This window comes from Mobula birostris, chromosome 12, assembly GCF_030028105.1.
Source record: "Mobula birostris isolate sMobBir1 chromosome 12, sMobBir1.hap1, whole genome shotgun sequence".
NCBI lineage: Eukaryota > Metazoa > Chordata > Chondrichthyes > Myliobatiformes > Myliobatidae > Mobula > Mobula birostris.
In genome coordinates this window covers 38,405,246-38,423,602 of record NC_092381.1, presented here as the reverse complement: position 1 = coordinate 38,423,602, position 18,357 = coordinate 38,405,246, and the positions used below count along the sequence as shown (strand labels likewise).

The window sequence follows — 18,357 nt, the reverse complement described above, 5'->3', positions numbered from 1 at the left end:
AAGACCCTGACCTGGAGTTACACATTGACTACAGTCCCTTGCAGGAATGGGACCCACTCTTGGGGTTTCAGGACTGGCCGTTGCTCAGCATGCCAAGGGCTCAGCCTAAGTATTTGGCTCAGCTTTGGAAGCCTAGGATCTCCGGCCTCTGGAGATGGCAGATAGAGGGTCAGTGTAATGACAGGAGACCCGTGTAAGGTTGGGGGAGTCAGAATATCTGCGGCTGTGTGCCCAGAGGATCGTGATCTTTGGGCACAGAGCCCAAAAAAAGTGACGTGGCAGACTTTTAACATCGTAAACCAGTGAATTGTTTGTTATGTCTCCCCACTCGCTAGGAAAATGGACACCTTTTTCCCTTATTGGGGAGAGAGAGATGTCAAATGCTGGATGAAATGAGAAGTCTTTGGGGCAAGTCTATGTCTTTGCTCTTGCTTTGCTCATGCTTGAGTGCTTGGTAACGGGTGCTAAAGCACTTTTATTTTGCTGGTGGGGGAGGGGGATTCTTGCTTGCTGCCACTTACACGTGGGAAGGGGGAGCTGGGGGGAACTTTTGAGGTTCTAACATTTGACTGTCATTCATTCTTTGGGGCACCCCTCTGTTTTTGTGGGTGGTTGTGAAGAAAAAGCATTTCAGGATGTATATTATGTACATTTCTCTGACATTAAATTGTACCTTTGACAGTGATGGGAATTGAACCTGGGTCACCTGTATTGTAAAGTGTTGTGCTAACCACTACGCTACTGTGCTGCCCCATGGTAAATTCAGCTTTAATTTTCTAAACAAACCACCTTTTACCAAGTCAACTTGCCACGAACCATTAAAAATATTAGCTTGTTTTGAATTATCTTTCAACATTCAATGGAACTGATATATCTGAAAATATACTTCATTTTATAATAGTTCTCAGCAATCATTGTCATGGAATAAGTAGGGTAAAGTGGCGATGCAGAAGCTTGGCATTCTGGAGGAAATGACTTACTTACTAAACCACAAAGCTTTATCAGCTCCAGCAATACTCAAGAAATGCAAGATCATCTCGGACAAAACAGCCCACTTGGCTGGTATCCATTCACTACCTTAAATATCCATTCTCCCAACAATGGCGGTCTAAGTCTACACTAAAATCAATCTATAAAATGGATTGTGGTTACCGGTCAGGGTTACTTCTGCAACAATAAATCTTGTCCTCTATCTCACAGCAGGATGGGGGCCAGGCGCTTGGAGAAACAGCACCAAATCACATACTATGCGACAAAAAATTATATTGCTATTCATCATCGTCACTGGGTGGAAATCTTGCAACTCCCTACTCAAGTAACTGTGGGAGGACTTCACTGGAAGGATCGAAATGGTGCAAGAAGTTAGCTCACAGATAGCTTCTCAGGTGAAATTAGGAATGGGCAACAGCTGCTGGCCTTGCCACCCATGCCCAGATACTTCCAATAAATGTTTGAAGAAGATATTTTGAAATTAATTGTTAACAGTTATGTCATTGCATACAGTCATATCTTTACTTAAGATCATTCAAATGGACTGGGGTTGCTTGTAATTGTACATTAATTGGGGTGTCTGGGGTGTCAGGGAGGGGTAGCACCTCTGGTGGGGGAACATGTCGCGTCCTTTTCAGGGCGGTTAGTCCACCTTTGGTCCCCACCTGGCACTCAGCTCTCACCTGTGGCTCCCCGTAGCTGTTTGCATGCGACAGCGGCCACACCCCGGGCAACGGCTTTGACAAGCCGTCTAAACCAGGTGAGGGTAGCCGACGGGTCTCAAACCCTCGGTGTGATAGGGAGTTGTCTATCCCAGCATGTGAAGACAGACTCCGGCGGATTGAGCGGACGAGACCTATGGAAGGTCCAACGGTCAAGAAGGCAGTCTCTGCAAGCGTCATGGAACGTGTAGAGAAGGACAAGACACAGAAGACGTCCTTGTCATCCACTGCGCCTAGTCCCATCTCCAGCCATCTAGACTCTGTCTTGCCACTGGATCCAGACGGGAATTGGGAAGACAGAGTGAGGCTGACGCTGCGCAACTCTCCCTCACTTAAATCCAAATCACGCGCTAGTCTCGACACCATCATAATGGTGTCAAGGTCCTCATTGACGTCAACGATGGACGAACAACAACAACATTAACAATCACTGATCCTTTTTTTCCCACAAGAAACTAGAACTAGAACAATAATTGTGTTATAAATACTTACTGATTCAAATTTCCTTCACTCTGTCATCCAAGTTACAGTCAGAACTTCAAGTTGGTAACCAATTGAATACAAACTAATTAATGTGAAAAATTTAAATTCTTTACTCAAGTTCAAAATACTCTGCATGCAATGTTCTGTTTTGTTTGAATGTTTTATTTCAGCACTGCCACTTTTCCCTTGTGACTCAGCATTACTTTTATGTGAACTTTATGCTTTGGTTATATTACCCAAATAAATTAAACTGAGCTGTTTATAAAGCCAGAGGACAAGGTGTATACTTCGTCTGTATACCACATTCAAATCTTGGGCACCCAGTTCAACAGAGTGAAAGTGAGAGTGTGTATGAGAGAGAGTGAGAATGAGTGAGTGTGAGAGAAGGTATGAGAGTGAAAGGGAGAGAGAGTGAGAGTGAGAGACATGGGGAAGAAAGAGGGAGGGCTGGAGAGGGAGAAAGTAGGAGAGTGCGACGGGGTACAGGAAGGAGGGAGAGAGAGAGAGTGAGAGAGGGAGAGGGAGAAGGAGAGGGATATCACAACCACCCACTCCCACCAAAACACAACAACCATCACTGCTCTCAACTCTTAATTCACTGAATGGCAAATGCATATCCTGGGCTTCTCCAGAACTAAATAATTCCATATTGGATAGATTACTTAATAAATTATTGATTCAACTAGATGTTTTCTTAACCCTGTGAAATGCAGTTTAATACATTCAAAAAAAGAAATTCTGTTTACTTAGCTGATATAAAAAGATTACTTTGAATTGAAAGTGAGTGCAGTTTAATGGAGCAAAAATAACTACAGATCAGGATGGCACTGCTACTTTCTGTTTTTAGCACTCTCTCCTTGGTCATCAACAGTAGAATGCATATTCAGTACCAACCGTATGGATCAATAAATTTGAATTACTGATGAATCACAAGATTAGCTGCAGGCATCTATGTGGAGTGTGCTTGCCTCTTTGATTCTCTCCTTGCAGGAAGATTCCACAGAATATGAACCAGAAGTTTGTGGCCTTGAAATTCCTTCCTATGGATTTCAGCTCAAAAAGGTTGCTATTGGCACTCCAGTGCAGTTCTGAAAGAGCACTAGACCAGCTTCTGAATATTAGATAAATGTTCCGTTTCCTTCCCTAAGGTGCACAGAAAACATTGCATGGCATTGTAACTAAGGCTGGGCAATATTGATAATGCATCAGCATTAGTACAGCAGATGAGATTGGTAATTTTAATTTTAAAAGTACATATTTGGCTGCAAATGGCATTGGATGTCATGAAAAGGACTTTACAGGGCAAGTTATTTTTTTTAATTTGGAGATAGAAAGACAATGGTAGAGACACCTAATTTCAAATATTACAGTGCACAGCAAGATGAAGGTCAATACTCCCACCTGCACTTGCAGTGAGTATGCTGTATCGAATTTTTCTCCTGTCAGCTATTTCTCTAGAACGTTCAATTGAAATGAGAATTAGCAGCTTAATCTTAGATTCCCCTGTGAACTTGCTTCCAACTCATACCTAACTGACATCCCAATTAATTCTGAACATCTGCAGGCAGAATAAGGATCAATTGTTATTCCTAATCAGAGCCTTCAGGGTAGTACCAAATTTTAACAAAGACGAAGGTCTTGCTCGAAGTAAGAACTGGAATTTGATTGTAAACAAGGTGGGATAGCGGACACCTGATTGGATGAAGACTAACCAATCATGAGGGATGGACAACAGGGGTATAAATACCACTGGACTAGACATACCCAGGCATCATCCCTGATGAAATAAGGCAGAGTCTGTCATTGAAACGTCAGTTAAATCGATATCTGTACACGGCCGAAGTCCGAGAAGAGTTTATTCATCATATATGCCGGGAAAGAACTAGATCCTTTTTTTTGGTACCAAGTACCTCAAATTCATACGTTGTGAACTCACAGAAATCCAACATAAACAGCAAAAGAAGTACAGCTCTTTCCAAACTGCTCGTTTTCACTAGAGCATTCCTCCCCATTCCCCCACCCCTCTGCCGCAGATGCTGCATGACATGCTGTGTTCCTCCAGCAGATTATATGTTGACCCACCTGTCTTTCCCATCAGGCACCGGTTGCCCCATCTGCGGACCATAAATTAGCATCATCAGCCACTTCAGAACCCACAGAACTGGACCCAAAGCATGTCACTCAGTCCCAGGAACCCACCTTAGATTTCTGATTACTATGTGTGGCACTTTAAACATAATTTGTAAGTCACTTAGCTCTTAATTTAGCTCATGAATTAAATAACTAAAGACGATCACCATGCTCAGTGATCGATATTATTTAAACAGATTATGTGGTCAACACTGTTATTTGTGACACCATGACATTTTCAATCAGCTACCCTGGTTTCCTCTGACTATGTTTCAAGAAAGATTTATTTACTTACTTATTGGGCTACAGAGCAGAATAGGCCCTTTGAGCAATGCTGCCCAACAACTACCAATTTAACCCTAGCCCAATCACAGGACAGTTTACAATGACCAATTAACCTATCAATCATTACGTCTTTGGACTGAGGGAGGAAACCAGAGTACCCGGAGGAAACCCACATGGTCACGGGGAGAATGTACGAAGTCCTTACAAGCAGCGGTATGCTGGTACTGTAAAGTGTTGTGCTAACCACCATGCTACTGTGCCACCTTGTTCATTGTCTCAGGAGTATTTTGGGATGATGGAAGAAGCTTTATAAATATACATTTTTTTTTACTACACAAGATTGAGAGCAAAGATTTTTCTCCCAATAAGTAATAGGTGTGGGGGAAAAAATAAATCACAAGACTGCAATTTCTTTCTATTTATTTATCAAATTCTGTAAATCCAGAGATTTTGCTTGTTTTCCTTTAATGATTTCATTTTAATAACTTTATAACATTCAATATTAGAAATTTACAAGAAACCCTTATGTTATATGGTAGAAAAAAATGAGCAGTGATTCTGAAAGCTGCAAAGAATATTCAGCACTCAAAGAGTTAAAATAGCTGTGACTCATAATGACCTTGCAGGCACATTTTCTTGTAATGTAAGGTCTCACTGGCAACTAAAGGAATCTGCCCCAAAATTTGTGGCAATGGTACTTCAGTGAGCCAGATTCAAATACAGCAAGGATTTTTTTTGTTAGAGGAAGCCACCTTCAAAGCGGTCAAGGATATTGTTAACAGTACTAAAGAGATTGTACAGAGCTTCAATTTACACTTGATTTCACACAAATAAAAGAGGTTTAAAAGAATAAATCGTCCCAGATCAGTACAACCTGGTCTTGTCTAGTTTACATCTCTCAATTCCAGAAGGCAGCATTTCAGCAATCTTTTAAAGTAAGAGGACCTTTTTTCTTCCCTCTCACTTTCACATGCTTTGTTAGTTATCTTAATTTTATCTTTTATTCACCATAATTCTTTGGAGAAACAGAAAGAGAAAGACAGAGAATAACAGACAGAAAGACTGCCTATAATGAAGCACGGAATACCAGGAAAACTGTCTTTGTCTCAGAACAGCGTGACCTGCTATCCCCTTGAAATCCGAGGCGGCGGAGTGCCAATGTCCACTGTGATGTTTGTGTACATCGGGTACTTGGTTATATTCACCAATTTGTATTTTAAGGAGTTGATGCCATCTTGCTTCATCGTTAACTTTGTGTTCTGGATTTTTGTAAATCTGGAAGAGAAAGTATTACACATTTCAATATAAAGTCAAACCAAAAATGCAGGCAGAACAGCTCCCTTTAATGTTCTCTCTCATGGTGACTTTCTGGCATGCAATTAAACAGGAAACCTGTCAAGCTCTTAAAAATCAATGCCTGATTCTGATTCTGATTTATTTGAAAACTTGGGCCAATGTTATTACTGTGTGGAAACATCCACCTATACTGAAATTAATTGATGCCTGCCTAGGAATCATATCTAGATCCAGATAAGTAATGATTAAGTCACTTTAAGGAAAAGTTACAGTGGGAAGTAATTTATTTATCATTGACTGCTCAAAGTAACAAACCCTAATGTCCTGTTCAATGTAAAACTAAGCCATTTTCTAGAAGCCTGAAGCCCATGTGTCAGGGTGGGAAGACATTACAAGCAGGCAATGTGTTGAAATAGGACATCTGCAGAAATCTGCAAGGGGTTCATTTTTTGGCACAACCCTGAAGCAAACTCAATGGGATTACTTTTGACTTTTCAGCAACCAAATGACAGATTGTTCTAGTGAATATTTTATCATCGCTGCAAGGTGAATTTGAAGCAATGGCCTAATTCACGTTCAAGCTGCAAGTGCTGGGCACCAATTAAGACCATGGGACTCTTCCCTCACTATCTCCCATTACACCCAATCCTGCCTAACCACTGGTACATGACTTGTGGTAGTGACCTGAATCATCCCAAGGAATTCCATGTTTGTCTCACTCAATGGGATCCACCACAGAATTGGTTGGAATGTGAAGAGCACACATATCCTGACAACCAAATATAATGATAATTTTAAAAAGATAACCAGATGAATACATGAAGAGGAAGAACCTGCACAGCTAGGAGGAAAGATCAGGAGTTGGAATATTTAGTAGTCTAAATGCCCCTTTCTGTGTCACATCCTCAACCTTACATACAAACACAAGGCAGATGCAACCACTGCATCACTGTCTCAGCCTTCCCAGTTGCCTTTTAATGATTCACCTGTGGACCAGTGGGCCAAAGTTCAAAACCTCTTTGTTGATAAGCCACCTTGGAATGGACAGCAATGTGCTTGTTTGGCCAATCTCAACTAATTGACGTCTGATTGTCACAATGAGACATGGATTAGGGCACCCGTGTTTGGCTGCAGGAAATATTACTGGATATACAAAGCATTCAGGCCTAGCAATTGCTGGATCTTGTTTCTCTGTCATTGTACCAAATGGCTGTAAAAATATCTTTAAACCTGTGGAAACACATCTTAATTCAAAGGCATTTCTTAAATATGACTTCATAGAAATTGATGTCCCAAAGAGCAATAAATCAAAATGAGAATTTTCAAAGTAAGACCATTTCCTGGTTTGGTGCATTTATTGTCCATCAAATAAATACTTGGTTAGGGTCAGGGTCAGGGTCAAGGTCAAATTAGCAATGCAAGAAACCGAGAGATGCTTCTTTCTGAAAATAATGAAGACTATAAAGTAACAATGTTTCTCGGGAAGGTGCAAAATGAGTGACAATGCATCTAATTAACTAACCAGCAGAAGTATGAAATTTGAGAAGGATAAAGAACAAAATTCTGAGGTGAAAGGAAGCCTTCAAAAGGGGGAGAAAACAATAGGTTCATTGAGGAGTAAGTATTACATAAAAACAATGAAAATTTATATTATGATGAGGTAAAATACTAACTTTTCCAAATTATATTTAATAATATGTTGCAGAAGTGGTACCACAGGATTATAAATGTAATTTAGAGAACTCTAGCTAACTGTACAAAGCTAAAACAAAAGAACCATACAAAAAGTGGAAACTGGAAATTTGGCTCTGGAGAAAGAAAATATGGAAAAGATTCTAAGTAAATATATTACAAGTTAAGATGGAGGAAACGATAAACATATGAGAGAAAAAAATGATAGATACTTAGAAAACACAATATTATAGGAAAAAAAACATATAACCATGGTGCATCTGTGGAATTCATTGCCACAAGCAGCTGTGGAGGCCAAATCATTGGAGATATATAATTCTTGATAAGTCAGGGCATGAGTGAATACATGGAGAAGGCAGGAGATTGGGGCAGAGAAGGAATTGGATCAGCCATGATGAAATGGCGGTGCAGACCTGATGGGCCAAATGGCCCAATTCTGCTCCTATAACATAAGGTCTTATAGTCTAAAAGTTTTATAGATGAATTATAGATCAGTGGGATTATCTAAAATACACCAAATAAAACCTAATGGCACGTTGTAAACATTGGAGGGAAATATGAAAAGGAATCTCAATGAAATGACGCTAAAAGTTATCAAAGACGCACCTCAGGTCAAATAAATAATTCCTTGATTGCATAATTAAGCTCATAAAAAGGCCAATAATATGTGATTTTTTAATATATACTACGTATATATACAAGCAGTAAAAATTCACCAGTTTGCCAATGAAAATAGAAGTTAACGTTACGTAAGGGGGCTTGACAATCCAAGCTGTTTTCTTTGCACAGAGAAGGTCCAGGATATTTAACAAATAGGGGATGATTAATCCAACTCATATAATAACAGAAGAAAACAGCAGCTAACCCCACCATTCAATGATCATAGCTGATCTGCTTCAGGTCTCTTCTTTTCTATATTGGTTCCCCATAACCCTCAATTCCCTGATCTTTCAAAAAGTTATCTACTTCCTCTTTAAATACCTTCAGTGATCTCACTTCCACAGCTCTCTGGGGCAGGGAATTCTTGTTTTCTTAATTCACAGGATGTGGGTGTCACTGGCAGTGGTAGTATTCATTGTCCAACCCCATTTGCCCTTGAATTGAGGAGGAAATTAAGATTAGGATCTGGAATCACATTTAATAAGACTGCATAAGGGTGGCAAATCCCCCTCTTTGAATGGCCATTAGTAAATAAGTTGATTTTTTTTGACTATAATCAACTGTTTACCATTTCAAGTAACATTGCTTTTAATCCATTGAGTATATTTAAATTTTATAAATAGAATAGAGGGATTTGATCTTATTTCCCAGGATCAATCGTCCAGACTCCTGCAAGCCAGGCCAGTAGTTTAACCACCATGCTACAATTATGCTGTAGAATCACAAGGGATGAGGAATCATTTTGCACAAATTAGTACAGCATGCCACAGTTAAGTCTGCAAGTGACGAACTACTGTTCTCCAAAGATGAATTCCATAAACTGGATTCACAAATACAGTTCACTGAAGTAAATTAGTTTGTGGTTGCTTTAGAAATGGCTACAATAATAAATAAAATAAATCCTTTTACCCTGGAAATTATTTACACACTTCCAAAAATGAGATTATTCCTAAATAAATAATCGGATTTGCATTTTTTCTATAATTACATTCACTGTGGCATTAATTTTGCCTTTTTTTTTAGTTGTGGGCATCATAGTGAGGTATCACGGTTTCCTTTAATGATAATTTACAATCATTTGCCAGGAAATAACAGGATTGGATGTAGTACAGATGTTGCAATGGAGAGTGGCAGCGTGAATGATCACTGAGGAAATAGGGGATAAATGTTAGAGATCAAATTGCTGCAAATAACTAAAAGAATTTAGGCACCTTTTCCCTGGATCAAACAATTGTAGCACTATTTCTATTTCACTGCCAGGAAACCGCAGACATGTACCTTTATCATTCAGCATCCTGCTTAATACTAAAAGAGACAGGTGAGTGATTGCAAACATTTATTCCTCACTTCCTTTTGAGTGAACTCAATGCAGTCGGTCTCCCAACTGCCTACATGTTGATTCAGGATGTCCAATCATGACAAGGAATTTGATTGTGGAGGCTCCCTTAGGAAATTCCAGTGGAAACTCCACCATTTGACGGTTTTTGGATAACAGATCTTAGATAAAGTACGAGATCTGGCCACAGCTTTCTGTTTAATCACCAGAGCCCAAGTCAATAGCTTGGAAGTTTTACAAAATTCAATAAAAACAATCAAGATCTAAAGTTTCCTGAAGACATTCCTGAAAAAGAGCAGCTGATTACATGTCTGGGTGTGCAAAGGCCATAAGACCATAAGATATAGGAGCAGAATTTGGCCATTTGACCCATTGAGTTTGCTCTGCCATTTCATCATGGCCGATTCATTTTTTCTCTTGCCTTCGTTCCCAAAATAATCAGGAATCTATCAATCTCTGTCCTAAACATATCCAATGACTCGGCCTCCACAGCTGCCTATGGCAATGAATTCCACAGATTCACCACCCTCTGGCTAAAGAATTTTGTCGTCTCTGTTGTTAATAAACATCCTTCTATTCTGGGGCTGTGCCCACCACAAGAAAATATCCTCTCCACATTCACTCTAGGCCTTTCAACATTCAATAGGTTTCAATGAGATGCCCCTTCATTCTCTGAATTCCAGTGAATATTAGCCCCAGAGCCATCAAGTGTTCCTCATATGACAAGCCTGTCAATCACAGAATCATTTTCATGAACCTCCTTTGATCCCTCTCCAATGTCAGCACATCCTTTCTTAGATAAGGGGCCCAAAACCGCTCACAATACTCCAAGTAAAGCCTTGATAGAGCCCGATAAAGCTTCAACATTACATCCTTGTTTATAAATTCTAGCTCTCTCAAAATCACATTTGCCTTCCTCACCACCGACTTAACCTGCAAATTAACCCTTAAGTATCCTGCACAAGGATTCCCAAGTTCCTTCGTACCTTGGATTTTTGAATTTTCTATTTTGAAAATAGTCTACACTTTTATTTCTTCTACCAAAGTGCATGCCCATGCACTTCCGACACTGTATTTCATCCAGCACTTCTTAGCCCATTCCTTTAATGTCTAAGTCTTTCAGTATCCCCTCTGCTTCAATACTACCAGCCCCTCCAACAACCTTCATATCATTGGCAAACTTGGCCAGAGCCATCAATTCCATTATCCAAATCATTGATATATAATGTAAAGAAAGTGGTCCCAACATAGACCCTTGTGGAACACCACTAGTCATGGGCCACCAAGCAGAAAAGGCTCCCTTTATTCCCACTCTTTACCTCCTGCCAGTCAGCCAATACATCCATGCTATCTTTCCTGTAATACCATGGGCTCTTAACTTGTTATGCAGACATAACACCCTGCCAAAATCCTTCTGAAAATCCAAGTACACAACATCCATTGATTCTCCTTTGTCTATTCTGCTTGTTATTTCTTCAATGAATTCCAACAGATTTATCAAGCAAGATTAAGGAAACCACACTGACATCGGCCGATTTTATCATGTCCCTCAAAGTACCCTGAAACTACATCCTTAACAATCGACTCCAACATCTTCCCAACCACTGAGGTCACACTAATTGGTGTATAGTTTCCTTTCTTCTGCCTCTCTCCCTTTTTAAAGAGTAGAGTGACAGTTGCAATTTTCCAGTCTTCTGGAACCATGCCAAGATCCATTGATTCTTGAAAGATCACTTGTACTGCCTCCACAATATCTTTAGCCACCTCTCAGAATCCCCAGTTTGTAGACCATCTGGTACAGATGACCTATCCACCCTCAGACCTTTCAGTTGCTCAAGCATCTTCTCCCTTCAAATGGCAACTACTCACTTTTGCTCACTGACACTCTCAAACTTCCGGCATACTGCTAGTGTCTTCCACAGTGAAGACAGATGCAAAATACTTATTCAGTTCATCCATCATTTCCTTGTCCCCTATTACCACCTCTCTAGCGTCATTTTCCAGCAGTCCAATCTCTACTGTTGGCCCTCTTTTACACTTTATGTATCTCAAGAAACTTTTGGTATCCCCTTTTATGTTATTGGCTAGCTTACCTTCATGTTCCATCTTTTCCTTCTTTATAATTTAATTACCTTCTGTTAGTTTTTAAAAGCTTCCCAATCCTCTACCTTCCCACTAATTTTTGTTCTATTATATACCCCCTTTTTGGCTTTTATGTTGGCATTGACTTCTCTTGTCAGCTATGGTTCTGTCATCCTGTCTTTTGAATACCTCTTCTTCCTTGGAATGTCTCTATCTTGCACCTTCCGAATTGCTCCCAGAAACTTCAGCCATTGCTGCTCTGCCATCATCACTCTAGTGGTTCCTTCCAATCAATTTTGGCCAGCTCCTATCTCACACATCTGTAATCCTCTTTACTCCGCTGCAATACTGATACATCTGACTTTAGCTTCTTCTTCTCAAATTGCATGGTGGTGAATTCTATCATAGTGTAATCAGTGCTCCCCTAACGTTTCTTTTACCTTAAGCTCTCTAATCAATTCTGGTTCATTGCACAACACTCAGTACGGAATAGCTGATCCCCTAGTGGGCTCTACCACGAGCTGCTCTAAAAAGCCACCTTGTATGCATTCTACAAATTTACCCTCTTGGGATCCAGCAACAACTTGATTTTCCAATCTACCTGCATATGGAAATCATAAGTTGCCCTTTCGACATGCATTTTCTATCTCCTTTTGTAATTTGTAGACCACATCTTTGCTACCGTTCGGAGGTCTGTATATCACTCCCATCTAGGTCTTTTTACCCTTACAGTTTCTTAGCTCCACCCACAAGTACTCTACACCTGATCTTATGTCACCTCTTTCTAATGATTTGATTTCATTTTTTACCAACAGAGCCATCCCACCTAGAAACTAGAAAGATTTGTGCCAAATTGAAGCTTAGGCCAGTTTACAATTTCTTTTTTAAAATAATACTAGAAACCCATTCTTGGGGAAAATAAATCCATATATGGGCTATGTACAATCCAAAAATATGGTATTTTATGTTATGAAAGAAATTAAAGTTCTTCAGGCGGAAGCCTTAATGTTTCATGGCAGAACAACTTCTACTATTTTCCTGGGTCTCAACCCTGCTCTCTGCACGTCAGTTGTGCTCCTCTACCCCAATCACTCCGACTCCAATCCCAACTTCCAATCCCATCTCACCAGCTTCGTATCTCCAAACACCATTTCATTAACCCGACATTAAGCTCCACACGTCACTATCTCCACTCTTCCACTAGCCCCAGCTATGGGTCCAGTTGCCCCCTACACCCAGTGAACAAGGATCACATCTATATTTGTGGGTAATAACTTTAAACTTATTAAATACAAGTTTCCATTCTTTCCTCTTCTTTGAATCAAATCAAAACCTAAACTTTGGAATATCAGCAGAATCCAACTGCAGATAATTTCCACTGACATTCTGAAAGATGCCTCTACAAATATCCATTGATGAGAACCAAACACTATGTTTGAGTCTGGCCTTCTGCTGAATCCATTTTTTGATGTTTTAAAAGTGAAGCACTTTAAAAAAACATACAAGATGGGTTAAGGTTAGTGATGGCAGAGGCCTCTTCTAATTGCTTATTTGTGATGTGTTTGGTTCTCATAAACCCCTGTATTCTCCAAGTGACTGACTGACCTTCTTATTGTCAATCAGGTCATTCCTCTGGATGAGGATGGATTTTATGAGAAGAAGCAATATTTTACTAATTTACATAGTGGTCATTAAACAGCTAGGGTAAGGAATATCATAATCTCAAAAAAAAACCCATCTAAATCAGGGGTCCCCAACCTTTTTTGCATTGCGGACTGGTTTAATATTGACAATATTCTTGCGGACCAGCAAACCCAGGGGGCACCAGTGCACATGCGTAACTTGCGCATGCGTGTACCTCCCGATTTTTTTCTACAAATCCTTTTTGGCGATTCTGTACGGGGTTGGGGGGGGGGGTTGTTAATTACGCCCGAAATATAGGTGATGTGGCTAATACACTCAGTTTCTAAAAAGGTTTATCTAACAAATTTAATATTAAACACAGCACATATTTTCCTCGCATGAATATAGTGATATCAATTATCAGGAGATCTTGAAGTAAGTGTTGAACGAACTTCCAGTAGAAGTGGTAGAGACAGGTTCGATATTACCACTTAAAGAAAAATTGGATAGGTATATGGACCAGAAAGGAATGGAGTGTTATGGGCTGAGTGCAGGTTGGTGGGACTAGGTGAGAGTAGCGCTCGGCACAGACTAGAAGGGCAGCGGTGGCCCGTCTCCATCTGTAATTGTTATATGGTTATATAAGTCAATAGCATAACATTTTAAGTAACGTTTGGATATTAAACACACAGGACATATTCTCCCTGTATGAACATATAAAATCATTGCAACACACCAATATCGCTGAATCAGTGGGAGCCCTGGGCTTGTTTCCCGGCAACAAGATGGTCCTATCGAGGGGTGATGGGAGACAGCGATACTCGAAGGGGGTTCCTTATGTCCAGTCTATTCCGCGATTTAGTTTTCTGCATTCATTGCAGAGATACGTTGGAAATGGAAGCAACGTTTTCACTGCTTTTGTGACTATCTCAGGATATTTAGCCTTGACTTTGATCCAGAATACTGGCAGAGATGTTACGTCAAACATACTTTTCAGCCCGCTGTCATTTGCAAGCCCGAGGAGTTGATCTCCTTCCCGCGCTGACATGGATGACGCGCAGGTAATGACCTCGCATGCGTTCAGGCTCAACAGTGGGTGTGACAAGGAATGAGGAAATGTGCAGCTGACTCCTATCGCCAAATCATATTATTTCCTTGCAGCCCGGTAGCACATGCTTTGCGGCCCGGTGGTTGGGGACCGCTGATCTAAATTAGCACTTTATGGGAACACATACCAGCCATCTTGTGAAGTTTTAAAGTGTTTGAGGCTAATTAGAATTGATGTAAGAAAGCCCGGCTGGGGCATGCATGATCTCTTATTGTGTAATGTACCTCCAGTAGCCCTGCTGATGATAAGGGTGCACAAGAAATCAGGTTTATTTGTGCATTAGTTGGACAACTAGGGTCTATTCAGAGAACAGAAGAAGGCAAGGCTGGACCATAGCTGGAGCTGGTGGAGGAATGGGTCAGTGACATGCAATCAAGCCAGGATCCATTGTGGGTGTAGAGGTGATGGTGGATTGTGGAGTGGAGATTTGGATTGGCTTGGGTCTGCTGGCAGTGGGAGTGAGAGGGTAAGTCAGCGTAAGGTACAGGAGCTTGTCATATTGACATAGAGTACATAGAAAAGGAGTGAGATCCAATGAAAAGTGTTAAAGCAGGACCAACAGGCCAAAAGATCAATGCATCAGAGTTTCAAACAATGCAATAGTTAACAAAAGTAAGGAAAGTTCCTTTTATTAACCAAGTCCTGAACTAACAGCAGTTTTCAACTCTCTAGTTAGGACCTGATTGTGTCATCTCATTGTCTGGACCTGGGAAACATCCTGAACTGGCAAAAAGCGATAGAAATCCAATAGTACCAATGACAGAAAATTAAGTTCAATATTTCCTTTTAAAAAAAAACAAAATATCCTGCATTTCCTAAATTGCAACTTACTTTAATTAAATAAAATATTATTTATAAGAGAGGTTTCATTTCAAAACTTCGGTGAATTCATAGTTAGCTCTCCATTGCTTTTATTTTCAATGGTTACTAGTAAATGTTAAAGACCCAGCTTGCTTCTGACTGACCAGATGCTAGGCAGACACACTAGGGAATGTGTTGTGCAGGAATGAATGAGTCATGATCCATTAATGGATGTGATGGAAGATTAAAGATGAGATCTTCAAACAAATCTTTTCCTCAGCCAATAATTTTAACCCCCTACCTACTCCTCTACCAGGGGCTAACAAAATGAAAAGGTTGTCACGCAGGAACATTAAAGGTCAGGGTACATTTTTGTTGTTAGGATTCTAAACGATCACTTACTGTCCTTAATTTTATACTTTCTCTCCCTCATCACATATGAACGACAAGCAAATATAATTTGAAGGTTTGCCAGGTATTATGGCCCTAATGGAAATCAAACTCTCAAATCCACTGCTTCCGTCCCCTAGATTTCTTTGACTAAAATCCCAGTTATTTTCCACCTCTTGTCGTCTTGTTCTTATCAGGCATTCCTTTATAGATTCCAGCTTCCTGTTCCTTTACAATTTTCCACTTAAGTTCTGATCCAAACTGCTGAGCTCCAGTTTTAGAGATGGAAGTGATTAGCAAAGAAACACGCAGACGTCTAGAAATGAAGGGACAGAAGTACCAGCCTACTCTCAGTAAGATTATAGCTGTTTAAATCTAAACATGAACTACAGAGTCACTGAGTACTACAGGTAAATGATACTTCCATCGTCTACTTGTAAGTAAGACAAAAGATTCTCCAGAATGTCTCTCTCCAAATCAGGAAATGGATGGGAAAATACAAATTTGTGGCTGCTCTTCAGAATATGCTGAATATATTGCATGATTTTCTGTGAAACTGAAGAAACTGTTGGACTATTCGCTGTAACTTATCAACAATAAAATACTGTTAACCATTAAGGCTGACAGAATAAATTTGTGCAGATGCAAATATTCCCTAACTTTCCAACGTACAGTGGCATGCAAAAGTTTGGGCACCCATAGACCGTAAGACCATAAGACAAAGGAGCAGAAGCCGGCCATTCAGCCCATCGAGTCTGCTCCGCCATTTTATCATGAGCTGATCCACTCTCCCATTTAGTCCCACTCCCCTGCATTCTCACCATAATCTTTGATGCCCTGGCTACTCAGATACCTATCAATCTCTGCCTTAAGTACACCCAATGACTTGACCTCCACTGCTGCCCCTGGCAACAAATTCCATAGATTCACCACCCTCTGACTAAAAAAATTTCTTCGCATTTCTGTTCTGAATGGGCACCCTTCAATCCTTCAGTCATGTCCTCTAGTACTAGACTCCCCTATCATGGGAAACAACTTTGCCACATCCACTCTGTCCATGCCTTTCAACATTTAAAATGTTTCTATGAGGTCTCCCCTCATTCCTCTAAACTCCAAGGAATACAGTCCAAGAGCGGTCAAACGTTCCTCATATGTTAACCCTCTCATTCCCGGAATCATTCTAGTGAATCTTCTCTGAACCCTCTCCAACGTCAGCACATCCTTTCTTAAATAAGGAGCCCAAAATTGCACACAGTACTCCAAGTGAGGTCTTACCAGTGCCTTATAGAGCCTCAACATCACAACCCCGCTCCTATACTCTATTCCTCTAGAAATGAATGCCAACATTGCATTCACCTCCTTCACCACCGACTCAACCTGGAGGTTAACCTTAAGGGTATCCTGCATGAAGACTCCCAAGTCCTGTTGCATCTCAGAACTTTGAATTTTCTCCCCATTTAAATAATAGTCTGCCCGTTTATTTCTTCTGCCAAAGTGCATAACCATACACTTTCCAAGATTGTATTTCATTTGCCACTTCTTTGCCCATTCTCCCAATATATCCAAGACTCCCTGCAGACTCCTTGTTTCCTCAGCACTACTGGCCCCTCCACCTATCTTTGAAAGGCTCTTAGCTGGCTAAAAAAGTGTTTACAAACCGTGAAACTGCAAGGGGGGTGTTACTAAGTACTGCCATGCAGGGTGCCCAAACTTTTGCTTTGGGCCATTTTCCTTTTTTGTTATTTTGAAACTGTAAAAGATGGAAATAAAAAAGTTTTCTTGCTTAAAACATTAAAGAAATGTGAAATCTTTAACTTTATGCCTTTTGGAAATCAGTCCATCTTTTACTTGTTTAGCTATTCACAGTAACAGAAATTTTGAGCAGGGGTGCCCAAACTTTTGCATGTCACTGTATGTTTTTATTTTGTGGAAAAAAAAGGTTTCATGGTGTGATAACTTGGCATTGTAAGAAGCATCTTTTCTTTTTCACTAACAACTTTTCAATGTAGGCAATACTTTTAGTTGCTCCAAGGAGACTTGGAGCATAACCCTGACTCAGTACCGTGGTAGAGCAGCAGATGACGCTGTTGTGTTGTAACTGAAAGAGGCTTTGTTTACCATCTTCCCGACACTGCTTTCTACATGAGAAATAGATTTGTTCAAAAAGTCACAACTTTTCTTAACATTTAAAAATACATTAAAAGCAGGTATATTTCACCAGCCTCTGTCAAATTAATTACAATGTAAATACATTGGAAATAACTTCTAGCCCTATGATTCCAAAGATAGACAAGAGACCAGGGAATAGAGTTGGGGGAAGGGGAGGGGTATTGGAATAGTTATTAATTGGAAAAAAATGGGGAGAAAATCAGTTCATCCTGCTGCAATCCTACTCCTCCCAATACTACAGCGCAAGTTTAGACTTGGCTTAATAATTTGCCGATGTTTGTCCCTAAATGGACTGAGATTGGCAGTGATGTAGATTAGTTGCTTCCACTGTGGGTTTACTTGAGCATGGGGAATGTAGCAGTTGAAGACAGGCCAAGAGCCCAGATCGACCAAGCGCATACTTTTGCGTACTGCTGAGAGATCAGGACAAGCAGGAATGCCTCTCACATTCTCATCCTGTCAATCACACCTCCTGATGCCCACCTGTGATCTAACCCTGCCTCTCAAAACACTCAGTCCAGATGAAGTGTCTTGACCCAAAACATTTCCCTCTGCATATACTGCCTGGCCGACTGACTTCCTACAGCAGT

General features: G+C 40.4%; 1 protein-coding gene across 3 annotated transcripts in view; it reads right to left on the bottom strand.

Annotated features, from left to right (window-relative positions):
* Window positions 1–5,028: 5,028 nt before the first annotated feature.
* b4galt2 (UDP-Gal:betaGlcNAc beta 1,4- galactosyltransferase, polypeptide 2) overlaps window positions 5,029–18,357 on the bottom strand; it is a 385,347-nt gene continuing 372,018 nt past the window's right edge. For 2 of the 3 annotated variants that reach the window (XM_072273642.1, XM_072273643.1), the window contains exon 7: window positions 5,029–5,885. In XM_072273642.1, coding sequence (XP_072129743.1) covers window positions 5,735–5,885 — 151 coding nt within the window. In that variant the 3' untranslated portion in view covers window positions 5,029–5,734. Of the gene's footprint in view, window positions 5,886–8,579; window positions 8,693–18,357 lie in introns of all 3 variants that reach the window. The other variant, XR_011887986.1, reaches the window with a different exon arrangement.